Source organism: Cyanistes caeruleus, unplaced genomic scaffold, assembly GCF_971803275.1.
Source record: "Cyanistes caeruleus unplaced genomic scaffold, bCyaCae1.hap1.1 HAP1_SCAFFOLD_101, whole genome shotgun sequence".
Lineage (NCBI taxonomy): Eukaryota > Metazoa > Chordata > Aves > Passeriformes > Paridae > Cyanistes > Cyanistes caeruleus.
The window spans coordinates 714,670-727,048 of record NW_028255903.1 but is presented as its reverse complement, the minus strand read 5'-3'; the positions used below and the strand labels follow the sequence as shown (position 1 = coordinate 727,048).

Here is a 12,379-nt window from a genome sequence, read left to right as displayed (position 1 = left end):
TGTTACAGTGATCAGCCGCATCAACTGCACTGTAGACGGCCTTAAAGGGTGAAAAACCAGTCTTTTTAGTTACCAATGATGGAGAAGTGTCTCACCGATGGAGAAGGCGTGGGACGGGTCTCAGACAATGGGCGCCAGGTATTGGAGATGCAAAAACGCTCGCGGTGAGAGACTTCTCCAGGGTCAAGCTGTTCAAGTATAAGCGATTTATTATAAGAGTAAAAGGAGGGGAGACCCGTGTCCGCCACCAGCCTTGGCGTCCACGTGGTCCGGGGGAGGGGAGACAGAACAGGTAGAGCAGGGAAGGTGAGGTTGGATGGGGGAGGGAGGGAGTAAGAGAGCAACAGAGGGAAAGAGCAGGGAAGGCGAGAGGGGTAGGAGCAGGGAGAGGGGGCTGAGAGTTAAGAGGGGGGAGAGGGGTAAAGGGAGGAAGGAAGAGAGAAGATTAAAGAGGCAAGAGGTAAGAGTAAAGAGAGCGAAGTTCTTGTTACAATCCAATATATCTTTTTCTATCGTGAATATTCTAATTACCAGAAACCAATCACCATGAGACACAGCCACTAAAGAATTTACATACAACCTATGGGCTTCCCTCTATTAACATACAGTGTTGCATTTTATACTCTACAGAGCTTTATAAGTTCTTTCCTTGCTTCTTTACTTTTGGACTCTTCTTATCAGCAGAAGGACATTGTTTTATCAACAGGGATTCTCCTCTAGCTGGCTAGGCTATTGTTCTTTGGTTAACCAGTACTCAGTATCCTATAACTCAAAGCAGGCTTTCATTTCTACTTTGATTCTAGCCTTCATATTTTCACAATCTAGTGCCAAACAATCACATTCATAAGGTTTCCCTGTTTCACCTTCCCCAACAACCACCTCCCCTAATGATGAACAGTTCTGTCTTATCCAGTTGTCCCTTTTCCTTTCTCAAGTACTGGAGGAAATGTCTGTGCAGACGATGACATATGCTAGGGGAAGCAATGTCTCTGTGCCAGCTCCTGATGCAGGAAAGGAGGAAATGCCAGGCCCAGACACAGGAGGTAATTGCTGTGCTGGGCTCTCCCTCGGCCGGGCTGTGTGCCAGCAACTCTTCCCCTAGGGCTGGCCCTTGCATGGCTGAGCAGCAGCCAAAGCTGGAGGTGCCACGGCTTCCAGGCCTCTGGAGCTCATTCCCAGCCCCTGGGAAATGGGACTCATTCACCAACATCCATCCCACTGCAGCTGCTCCTGGAGCTGGCCCTAAGCATCCAGAGGCCCCAAGGCACAGGAGCAGCCCCGAGTGGGAGCCCTGCCACAATCCCAGGGCCACAGCCAGCCCTGGCTCCCAACTGGGCAGGGGCTGCACTGGCCCCTGACAGGGCCTGGCTCTGTCCCCTTGGGCTGGAGGAGCTGTCATGGAGCAGGGAGGGTCAGGGTTGGCAGTGGCTGCTCAGGGATGGGTTTGGCCCATGTCCCTGGAAGGAGCCACTGCCCAAGCAGCTGCGCTGTCCCCGGGCTCTGCTCCCGGCCTTCTGGGCTTTGTTGGGTGGCACAGCCTGTGCCAAGGGCCAACAAGGTGCCTGCAGGCCCCAGCTCTGGGGGAAACAGAGAATGTCCTGGCCATATCCAGCGTGCTGCCAGCTCAGCAGTGGAGCACAGCACAGGCTCACGCTGCCCATTGCTTTCACAGAAGCACTTGGCAAGTCAAATATAAATGCTGAGAATCCACCGAGCACCCCAAGAGTGTTCTGCCCGCAGGATGTGCGCAAGTCCTGCATGATAGGCACTGTAGTGACACTGTTCACAGTGCCCCTTTCCATGGTTCTCTGCTATGTTGGATTCCGGTGGTGGAAGGACAAGAAACGGTAAGTTGTTGTTCATCCCCACCCTCCAGCTTCTTGAAAGGCTGCTCATAGTCGGGAAGCATTCCCAGTGAGCCTGCTGTGCACTTGTGTCTAGTCCTTGGTTGCCCAAATAACTCTCCCAAGAGTTCTGCTGCTGCCCAGGCCTTTAATTGGCCTCTTAATTGCTGGGCCTTGTCCTGGGGAGCCCGCTGGGGCTGCAGCCAGTGCTGGCTCCCACTGAGGCTGCCTGGCCAAGAGCAGCCCCAGGAGCAGCGGGCAGAGGCAAAGCAAGGTGGGCAGGAGAAAGAGCGGGGACGAGATTGCCCTTGAAAGGCAGAGGCGCTCTGGGGCCCGCTCCTGGCCAGGGACCCTGCCCAGAGCCATCCCCTGCTCGCCGGGGCCTTGAGGGGCAGCTGTCCAGCTGGGCCAAGCTGTGCCAGCAGCTCCAGCCTTGGCCGCTCTGGGCCCTGCTGTGCAGGAGGGTCCCTGCGTGCCAGCGGCAGCTGGGGGCCTCAGCCACCTCTTCTCTCCACAGTCGCCCTGCTGCAGCTGCAGCTTCCCGGCCAAGAAGGCACGACTCTCCCTTGCCCCCAGGGAGCCCAAAGACTGTCCGGTTTGACAGCTCTCAGACGTGGCCTCAGAAGGAGGAATCGTTCCAGAAAGCAGAACACCAGCACTCCGTGCCTCCTCCACGGCCCCCCAGCCTGGCTGTGAAGCAGAAGCCCCCTGAGATCCCCCCACCTCCTCCCCTCCCAAGCCAGCCACCCTGGTCCAGCTAGGACTGAAAGTGGGCCAGCCACAGCAGGGCTTGGGCCACCAACAGCTTGGGCCATCTGCTCTTGGCTACAAATAACACGTTACCTGTGGGTAACAGCCAGAGGCAGTTTTCCTACTGTTTTACTTTCAACAGGGAAGGGCTGAAGATTCTTCCCATGCCCTGTCTCATCCTTCACTCTTTTGATTCTCATATAGCTAGGTGCTTGCTGAATCTTTTCAAATAACTTTATTAACACTTCATGTTTTACCCCACCTAGCAAGGGGGAAAAAAAAAAAAAATCTTCAGTTTAGACTTCATTTTTACTGTGGTTGAGCCTCTCTGATTTTGAGCAATTGATTTTCCATGGTACTTCTTCCCTTTTCCTTCCTATCTACCCAAAGTTCATCTGGACATGAAAATCAACAGAATTACTGAGATTCACCTCAAAACCCAGAAGAGAATCTAGCACAAAATATTCTCTCTGTGTACTGCACAACAAGAAATATTCAGAGGAAAATACTGTGGGAGCTGAGGCTCATGGAACTCCCAGAATCCTGAGCCTGCAGAGGAGGCAAACAGCCCTGGCAGTGGCTGAGGGGAATTCTCCTCAGACTCCTCAGAAAGTGTGTCACTTCAGGAGGGGAAAGCTTTTAAACTTTGCCTTACCTTCCTCCTGTGCTAAAATGTAAGGCTCCTCCTGAGAAAATACTGAGCTACAAACAATTCTCTATTCCTCAACAAAGATACTCAGGTGCTCGACTTAAAGAGTAAAACTAAATGTGGTCAGAAATTTCCCATCAAAGCCCATTTGCAGAGAAACCCCACCATATGTGAGCAAATATTTATTAGCACCGGTTCACTCTAAAGATTGCTCCTTTTTCATCCCAGAGAGAATATCAGAACCATTTGCTCTTGGCAGGACTCCTTGGATGGCCCCCAGACCTGGCTCCTCACCAGGCCTTGCCTGAGCTGTTCATGCAGCCGGGTAGCACCACCTGACTTTGCCACCCTGTTCAGACCTTGGGCATGGCTGGTGCCACGGTCCCCTCTGGTGCCACAGTCCCCTCTGGTGCCGTGGTCCGCTCCTGGATTGTGGCATGTCCCTGCTTCTGGAGGAGTCCTGCTCATGCTGCTGCCGGCGTTCAACAAGGCCAGTGCTACTCCCCAGCCAAAGAGGGACTAAAGTCACTGCTTTTGGCAGCTCATTGGAACGAATACATCACTTCATCTCTATCACAGATAAAAACCCACATACTCCTAAAACCCACATACCAGCATTATAAAGTCACCTCATCTACAGAGGTGAGGAGGCCTGAGCAAACAGAAGGTCGGCTTTCAAGCACATTGCGTTTTTAATTCAGTGGAAGCACTCAGCTGTTCACAAGCCTTATTTGTCAAACTGGACTGTGCGATGCTATTCTCTTGTTTGTGTTAAAGAGGAGCCAGGGAGAAATTAGCTAAGAAACCAGAAACATTTGAGGCTCAGGCCTGGTGCACAAATGGAGCAGGGTGGCACCTGCCCGCTCTGCCCGCATCCCTTTTCCTGCCGGACAAAGGCAGACGCAGCTCTGCTGGGGCACCATGGAAAGGGTTCTGATCTGTGCTCCCTTCTAGATTGAGGTCAGAACATGGATTATCTGGAAGCCCTGGCACATGGCAGTTTGAGATCCATGGAGAATGCTGGAGGCAAGTTCTCAATGTCCCTTTCCACACAGAACAATCAGTGTCAATGTGGCAAGAGCTCACTCACATCCATTGCCTCCTGAAGATGCCACCTCCTGTAATGGTTAACAGTTCTTATTGTTGTGGTGTGTTTTGTTTGAATGGTTTCTCCCATTATTCCCCTAAGTCATTGGTTTGCTCCTAGTTTGTAGCCTCCTATCCACCTATCAATCCTGCCTCAAGCCCACCCCTTGTTTTCTCATGTTCCCCATCTGTCATTACACCCATTTGTCAGTCTTCCCTTAGGCCAGCCTCCTACCTGAACCACCCCTTTGGAAATCCCCTGATCTCCAATGCCCCATTGGCCCATGTGACCCACTCTGCTCCCCTTGTTTCCCCTATTGTATTGTTGAATGGAACCTTCCACTCCTCCCATAGCTTCTTCCTATTGGTTAAAATTTTGTACCCTCCCTCTGGCCTCCCCCATATAAAAACCCCCACACAATTGTGTTTTTGGTCTTCAGTCCCTGGACACTCCAGTGGAGTAAAAGCCTTTGGGACCCATACTGGAGGTCTCCTCCTCATCCTTGTCTCCACCATGTGCCTACCAATATCCTTGTGCCGTGGAGCATTTGCTCTAAGCCGCACCTTGGGTCACCCTGCTGCCGAGTGTCACGATCCCCTAACACAAGTGGGAGTTGTGAGAGGTTCGTTTGAGCTCAGAGTGCAAAAAGGACACCAGGGGATTTCAGTTTAAATCACAACAGCAATGATGCATCTTTATTTTAGTGCCAGCAACATGGGTTATGTGATAGATGAGAGGGGGAGGGAGAGAGAGAGGGAGAGAGGGAGAGAGAGAGAGAGAGAGGGAGAGAGAGAGGGGTAAAGAGCCAATGTAAAGAGAGAAAAGAGGTGGTTATGGTTACCAACAGACGAGATGGGGTCTCCGGTGTCTTCTTCCATGGGGAGATCTCTCTTGAAGAAAATAACTTAGAAAAGTAATTTTTACAGTCTTTCAAAGCAAGGGGCAGCTGGCCAAGAGGTGGAGAAATTCCCAGGCTATTGTGATGAGACCCCTTGCTCTGGGAAGCAGGTGTAAGGTACAGAACAGGCCGCTCCTTACAAGTCCCTGCTCAGCAGCAGGAATGAAGGCAGTGTACCTTGACAGCACAACAAGCACACCTGCAAACCATCACCTGGCAAGCTTCCACCTCAACCAGGCCAGAACCCCTGCACAAAGTCCCTTGGGGTCTTCAGGGTCTCAGTCTCTGTTCTTGCAGTGGTTGTGAGGCAGCTGAGGGAAACTTCAGACTGTCTCTTACACCCTAGTAACCCCAAATGACACCAATGACCCCAAATTACCACAAATAACCCCAAATTACTCTAAAGGACCACTCTGACCCCACACCTGACCCCAAATGATCCTTCTGGCCCCACACCTGACCCCACAGGACACAGACATTTACCCCCTGCTGAGCTCAGTCCTATACAACCCCAAATCCTTCAAAAATCCCCAAAATTTGACCCTGGGAACTCCTGGATGAGCAGGGTCAGTTCCTGCGCAATGAGGCCTTTGTGCCCTTCTCGGCCAGTGGGCACCCCAAAAATCCCATAAATCCTTGGGGTGGGGTCCTAAATCCTTCTGGAATCCCAAAAATCCCCAAATTCCTTTGGGGTGTGGCCCTACATTCTTCTGGAATCCCAAAATTCCTCGGGATGGGTACTCCAGACCCATTTGGGACCCCCACCCCTGAAACCCCCAGACCCTTTTGGACCCCAATCCCAAAGCTCCCAGACCCATTAGGGACCCCCCCAGACCCTTTTTGCAGTAGCCCAGACTCTCTTGGGACCCCAGACCCTTTTGGGATCCCATAGCCCCCAAAGTCCCCAGACCCTTTGGAATTCCCTTGGCCCTTTTTGAATCCCCAATCCCTGAAACCCCCAGCCCCTTTTGGAACTCCCAGCCCCCTTTGGGACCCCAGACCCTCTAGAGACCCCCATTCCTTTGGGACCCCCTGACCCTCTAGAGACTCCCAGACCCTTTTGGGACCCCCGACCCTTTGTGGTGGGGCGGTGCTGACGCCCCCTCCCCACAGGGCAGTGGCTGTGCCTGGGGGAGGCGCTGGTGCAGGCAGAGCTGTTCCTGTTCCTGACCTCGCTGCTGCAGCGCCTGCGGCCGCGACCCCTGGCACCCCCCGAGGAGCCGCCCACGGCACCCCTGGAGAGCAGCTTCACCAACATCAGGCCCCACTTCCAGCTCCACCTGCTGCCCCAATGAGACCTCCCCAAATTCCAGACTGCTCCCCAAATTCAGGAACTGCCCCAGGATCTGGACCCTTCCCCATGGATGGAAAATCTCCCCCCAGATCCTCCCCAAATTCCACTCCCAACATCCCCCCCACTTCCAGCTCAGGATGGTGCCCCGATGAGACTTCTCCCCAAATCCCACCCCCAAGATGCCTCCCCATCGCTGGAAAATCCCCCCAAATTCACCTCAAATACCGCCCTAAAATCGGGAATCCCCCCTGAGACCCCTCCCCAAATTCAGGTCTCCCCAAAATGCCCCTCCTCACTGGGATCAGGACCCCTCCCCATCAATAGAAATCCCCCCAAACCAGAAAAATTCTCCCCAAATCCCCTTCCCAAAATCACAAGACCCCTGAATTTCCCCCCAAAACCACCAAATTCCTCCCCCAAAATCCCAGCATTCCCCACAAATCCCCCAAAAAACGGAAAAACCCCCATACCCCCTCAAAACTCCCAAATCCTCCCAAGACTAAACCCCCCCCAAAACTCCAAATTTCCCCAAAAATCCCAAATTTCCCGCCAAACTCCCCAAATTTCTTAAAATCCCCAAAATTCTCCCCACCCCCCAAATTTTCCCCCCAAAACCACCAAATCTCCCAAAATCCCAAATTCCCCCTCAAGATTCTCAAATTACACCTCAAATCACCAAAATTTTCTCCCCCAAGAATCCTAAATACCTCCCCAAAAATATGGGGGGGTGCCCCTAAGCAACCAAATCCCTTCTCCCCAAAATTTCCCCTGGACCCCAAATTCCCCCCAAAACCCCCAAATTTTCTCCCCCAAACCCATTTTTTTTCCCCAAAATCCCAAATCCTCCCTTAAAAGACCCAAAATTCTCCCCAAAATCCCAAATTTCCCCCAAACCCCCAAATTTCCCCCAAATTCCCAAATTCCACCCCAAAACTCTGGAGATCCCGCCCAAAAAACCAGTGACCCCTCTCGAGAAGCCCCCTAAAATTGCAACTCCCTCCCCAAAAATCATCAAAAAAGCTGAGAACATGAATTTTTTATTTCACATTTTTCACACTTTGGGTGGGGGGAAAACCCCAGAATTCCTGGGATTTTTCCCGTTTTTTGGGGAGGGGGTTGTCCCCAACTTTTCCAACGCCCCTCAGGCGACCCCTCCCCAAAATTCCTGCCCCTCAGCCCCCCAAATTAAGTGCACATAAATAAAAAGAGGGAAAAAAAATAGGGAGGAAAAAAGGTAAAAAAAAAAAAAAGAACCGCCCCCCCCCCCCCCGCCAACCCAAATATGGGGGAAGGGGGATGGAGGAAAAATTGAGGGAGGGGGTGATTCCCCCCCAAAAAAAATTGAGGGACCCCTCAAAAAATTGGGGTAACCTCCTCCAAAAAAACCTCACATTCCAAAACCATCAAAAATAGCAAAAAAAGGCAAAAAAATTTGAAAGATTTTGGGGAGAACCCCCCAAAAATGTGTCAAAAATGAGGGACCTCCCCCTTGAATCCAAGAAATTTTTGGGAAAATTTTTTTCCCAAAAGTAATGGGTTTTTGTGGGTGGCAGGGGAGGAAAGATCCCCTCCAAATTCCCGGGGGTTTTCCTGAGATCTAGTGGAGGCACTTGGTCCTAGAGGGAGACAAAAAGGTCATTTTAGGGAAATTAAGGGAATTTTGAGGGATTTGGGTGAATTTTAGGGAATTTGGGGATTTTTGGGGGGGTCTGGGGGCAGGTCTCAATTTTGTGGGGTCTTGTGTTCCGGGGCCGCAGGATCATGACCAGGGAGGCCACATTTACCAGGAACAGGCATAGGACACCAACGAGATGGGATTCTGCTCAGGAAACCATTTATTCAGCTCAGGAACAAACTCAGATCCAGAGACAGCCCCAAACAGAGGCAGGGAAATGGGGTTTGAGAACCAGAGTGGAGTTCAAGGTCAGGGACCACTGGGAACACAGCAAGGGAGAAACCCCAGGGGCCCAAACCCAATCAGAAATCCCTGGGCTGCCACCCTACAAAGGGTCCAGGGTGGTTTCTTCCTGGGCTCACAGGGCCCATCCTCCGAGGTGGAGGGATGGAATTCCCTCTTGCCCACACCTCTCACTTTAACAGTGTTCATTTGAAACTCAATCCTTGCCTCCCTGGGCAGGGGCACCTCACACAAAAACTCACTCAGTAATGGCCTCCTGCTCCATTCATCATCCCCAAACTTTGGCTGTCTCATTCCAGACCCCACCCCACCTCCCCAATCCCAACCTCAACCCATCCCACCCCTGCTGGACACCAACACCCCCTTCCCAAGCCCGATTTACCCCATTTCACACCTCCCAATCCCCATCCCACCCATCCTGCCCCACCCAATGCCCATCTCACCCCTCCTGATTTGCATCCCACTTCACCCAGTCCCCTTCCAACCCCATTCCACCTGATGCCTTCAGAAGGCTGACCTAGAACAGAGGCTGGACAGAGTTAAGAATAAAGTTTATTAAAAGGCCTTAAAGGATACACCTTGGGCAGTGCAAGAACCTGGCCAGGGCTACACCCAAGAAAGACCAAAAATGGTCACAAAAATGATCATGAGGTCTCACATTTTCAGAATTTTAAGTCCATCTGCATATTGGGGCTCATCTTCCAGTTACAGCTTCAGATGATGAATTCCCATCCTTCTTGTTTTCTCTCTTCAGTCCACCCTTGTTCATGCTTTTGGGCCTGGAACTTGTAACGACTGTCCTTGGTATCAAGCTAGAAAAGGAATTGTTTTGTCTACCTACTCTGTGAAGAGAGCTCACTAACACTTAATAGGAAGTTCAAAACTACAAATGAAGAGAGTGCAGAATATGAAAAATATGAAAGCTAAAACTTAAGACATCACACCCTGTGGGACAGTGGAATCCAGTAATTTTGGGTGGGATTGAGTAGATTTCAATGGCACTGAGTGGTTTTGAGGTGACAGATAGAACTCGCTCATCTCCTTGAGTGCCAAGACACGGAGACAAATATACCAAATACCCCCCAAACCCTCCCCATTACCTCCCTGAATACCAGATTCCCTTCAAGCACTAGTAAAAAGTGAGGCTTTAGATGCCTTTGATGAATTTCTTGACTTTTTACCCAAATTTTGTCTATTTTAAAGGGATGAAGATGAATTAAAAGAATATCAGGGCCAAATCAAAATGACCACCAGCCCAGTGTCTTCCCAACACAGATCACTGGGAACGTGGGTCATCAGGGCTCTGCCCAACATGGGTCCTCTGATGGGGGATGGAGCTGGGGCAGCGCACAAAGCTCCTCCTGCACTTGGGGCACTCACAGGGCTTCCCTTAGTGGTGCCTCTGTTGGTGTTGGGTCAAGTTAGAGCTCTGGATGAAACTCTTCTCACACTCAGGACACTCATAGGGCCTCTCCCCAGTGTGGATGCGCCGGTGGACGGCGAGGTTGTAGTTTCGCTTAAAGCCCTTCCTGCAGTCGGGGCAGCGGAAGGGCCTCTCATCCGTGTGAATCCGCTGGTGCTGGAGGAGATGAGAGCTGATCCGAAATGTCTTCCCACATTCGCAACACTCATAGGGCCTTTCCCCAGTGTGGATCATCTGGTGGATGGTCAGTTGGGACCTCCGGATGAAGCTCTTCCCACATTCCCCACATTCATAGGGACTTTCCCTGGTGTGGGTCCTCTGGTGGCTGATCAGGCTGGAGCTCTGGCTGAAGCTCTTACCACATTTCCCACACTCGTAGGGCCTCTCCCCAGTGTGGATGCGCTGGTGCCTGATGAGGTTGGACTTTTGATTGAAGCCCTCCCCACAGTCAGGGCAGCGGAAGGGCCTCTCCTCTGTGTGAATCCGCTGGTGCACAAGGAGATGGGAGCTGGTCTGAAACCTCTTCCCACACTCAGGACACTCATAGGGCCTCTCCCCAGTGTGGATGCGCTGGTGGATGGTCAGGTGGGACCTCTGGCTGAAGGTCATCCCACATTCCCCACACTCGAAGGGCCTCTCCCCAGTGTGGATGCGCTGGTGCCTGATGAGGCGGGAGTTGTACTTGAAGCCCTCCCCACAGTCAGGGCAGCGGAAGGGCCTCTCATCTGTGTGAACCCACTGGTGCTGGAGGAGACTGGAGCTGATCCGAAACCTCCTCCCACACTCAGGACACTCGTAGGGCCTCTCCCCAGTGTGGATCATCTGGTGGCAGATCAGTTTGGTGCTCCGGCTGAAGCTCTTCCCACACTCCAAGCACTTGTAGCGCTTCTCCCCATCCTGAAGCTGCTCATGGACCACCAGCTCAGAGCCCCGGCTGGATCTCCGGCCACCTTCCCGGCACAGGGTGGGTCTTTCCTCCTCAGAGCACCCTGGGATGGGTTTGGAGCCCCTCCTCCTGCGGGATCTCCGGAGCTTTTCCTCCCCATTGGATTCCTGTGCTGTGGTACCACTCAAAATGGCCCCTTCCACAAGGTTCTGCCGTGGGGATTTGTCCTCCCTGGTCTCCATCCTCAGCTCCTGGTCTGGGGGAGAAAGGACAAGGAGAGGATGGGATTTGCCTCCGTGCTAGAGGGAAGGGGAAGGAGATCCCCCCAGTGCATCCCCGGCAGGACGGCGTCGGCAGCGGGGTTGTCCTGCAGCCGGGGGCCAGGCTGGGCTGGGAGATGGAGCAGGAGAGAGGGGGAAAGGGGCACTGACTTCCTTCTCACCTGCCTGGGTGTCCTGGGGCATCTTCCTCTTCCTCACAGCCTCCTTCTCCATCCAGCCAAGGTTTGGGAATGAGAAATCCTTGTTTGGGGAAAAATACAATTCATGAGCATATTGGGTTAGGGGGTTCCTCCTGCCCAAGTCCCTCTCTAGAAGTCACCGGCCATCTGGAGTCCATAAAAACCTCCCAAACACCAAGATTCAGCCCTGAAAATGCCTCCCAGGAGTTCCCTATCTCTGGTCTCTCCCCTTTGCTGTTCAGTGGTTTCCCCCTGTCCCAGCTCCTGGGGGTACTGAGGGCTCCCCACCTACTCAGTCCCTGCCCTCCTCAGGCTGCTGGGAGTGCCAGGAATCTGAAAAGTTTTCCCTGTTTCCATCTCCCCACTTAGGGATGCTGGGACCCCCCAATTTACCCCCAAGGGGCATTTTCTGCTCAGCGTTGGAGTTCTTCATTCTCCAAACATTCCACCAAAAAACCCAACCCAGGGATCCCCCAGGATATCTGGGCAAAGCTCCCCCTCCCCGGTCACCTGTGGGATGGGGGATAATGATCCCGTGGATGGGGGGGGCTATGAATTCAGGGAGCGCTGGACCTCGTGGCCCCTTCTCCTTTCCCTGATCCTCCTTTGTCCCTCCTCTACCTCTTGCTCCCCCTCTTCCTCCCTCCTCCACCTCTTCCCTAACCCCACCTCCCGCTCAATCCCCCGCGCTATTTGAGCCACTCAGAACACAGTTCCGCGCCCAAACCTCCTGCCGTGCCTCGCGCCGTAAAGAGCCCGGTTACAGCTCCCCAGGTTCCCCCCAAGTGCTCCTGAGCCGTATACATTCGCCCCGAGCACCTGCAGCTCGGACGCAAAAGTCTTCTCCAAGTCCTTCCCCACACCGCCAAACGCGCCTTCCGAGCCACTTCCGGGACTACAGCTCCCATCATGCTCCGCGGCGCCCATAGAGCGCTATTCCAGCCGGGACTTCATCTCCCGTCATGCCCCGCGCCTCACCGGAATCCAGTGGAGCTGCGCCTACAACTCCCGTGATGCTCCGCGGCCCCGTTAAACTGTATTATACCGGCGCCTACAACTCCCATCATCCCCCGCGACCCAGAGATTTCCCTGTTACAGCCCCCTAAGTGCCCGCCCGGACCCCCAAAGTGCCCCCAGATTCCCCTCCCTGACCTCCAAGTGCCCCCCTGG

The 12,379-nt window shown here is 53.1% G+C and overlaps 2 protein-coding genes across 4 annotated transcripts; one reads left to right on the top strand and one right to left on the bottom strand.

Moving 5' to 3' along the window:
* The first annotated feature begins 40 nt into the window (after window positions 1-40).
* LOC111945738 (uncharacterized) lies at window positions 41-4,707 on the top strand. The gene is made up of 4 exons (XM_086873604.1): window positions 41-138; window positions 936-1,043; window positions 1,673-1,847; window positions 2,362-4,707. The coding sequence occupies exons 2-4, from the start codon at window positions 947-949 to the stop codon at window positions 2,603-2,605; spliced, it is 516 nt and encodes a 171-aa protein (XP_086729730.1). The 5' UTR covers window positions 41-138; window positions 936-946; the 3' UTR covers window positions 2,606-4,707.
* A 4,267-nt stretch (window positions 4,708-8,974) lies between these two features.
* On the bottom strand, window positions 8,975-12,110 carry LOC147646331 (uncharacterized). Of its 3 annotated transcripts, none has more exons than XM_086873601.1 (3): window positions 12,029-12,110; window positions 11,192-11,270; window positions 8,975-11,005 (listed from the first exon to the last, which is right to left on the bottom strand). In XM_086873601.1, the coding sequence occupies exons 2-3, from the start codon at window positions 11,241-11,243 to the stop codon at window positions 9,831-9,833; spliced, it is 1,227 nt and encodes a 408-aa protein (XP_086729727.1). In that variant the 5' UTR covers window positions 11,244-11,270; window positions 12,029-12,110; the 3' UTR covers window positions 8,975-9,830. The 3 variants fall into 3 exon arrangements, with proteins under 3 accessions (XP_086729727.1, XP_086729729.1, XP_086729728.1); XM_086873603.1 differs by having other exon boundaries at window positions 11,937-12,082; XM_086873602.1 differs by lacking the exon at window positions 12,029-12,110 and adding an exon at window positions 11,720-11,877.
* Window positions 12,111-12,379: the final 269 nt, after the last annotated feature.

What these genes read in the sequence shown, in the direction of transcription:
- LOC147646331 (XM_086873601.1), bottom strand. Translation starts at nt 11,243, where the DNA reads ATGGAGAAGGAGGCTGTGAGGAAGAGGAAGATGCCCCAGGACACCCAG. An exon ending in GCCCCAGGACACCCAGGCAG is followed by an intron (nt 11,006 to 11,191) that starts GTGAGAAGGAAG and finishes TTTCTCCCCCAG; the next exon opens with ACCAGGAGCTGAGGATGGAG.
- LOC111945738 (XM_086873604.1), top strand. Translation starts at nt 947, where the DNA reads ATGTCTGTGCAGACGATGACATATGCTAGGGGAAGCAATGTCTCTGTG. An exon ending in GCCAGGCCCAGACACAGGAG is followed by an intron (nt 1,044 to 1,672) that starts GTAATTGCTGTG and finishes TTGCTTTCACAG; the next exon opens with AAGCACTTGGCAAGTCAAAT. An exon ending in TGGTGGAAGGACAAGAAACG is followed by an intron (nt 1,848 to 2,361) that starts GTAAGTTGTTGT and finishes TTCTCTCCACAG; the next exon opens with TCGCCCTGCTGCAGCTGCAG.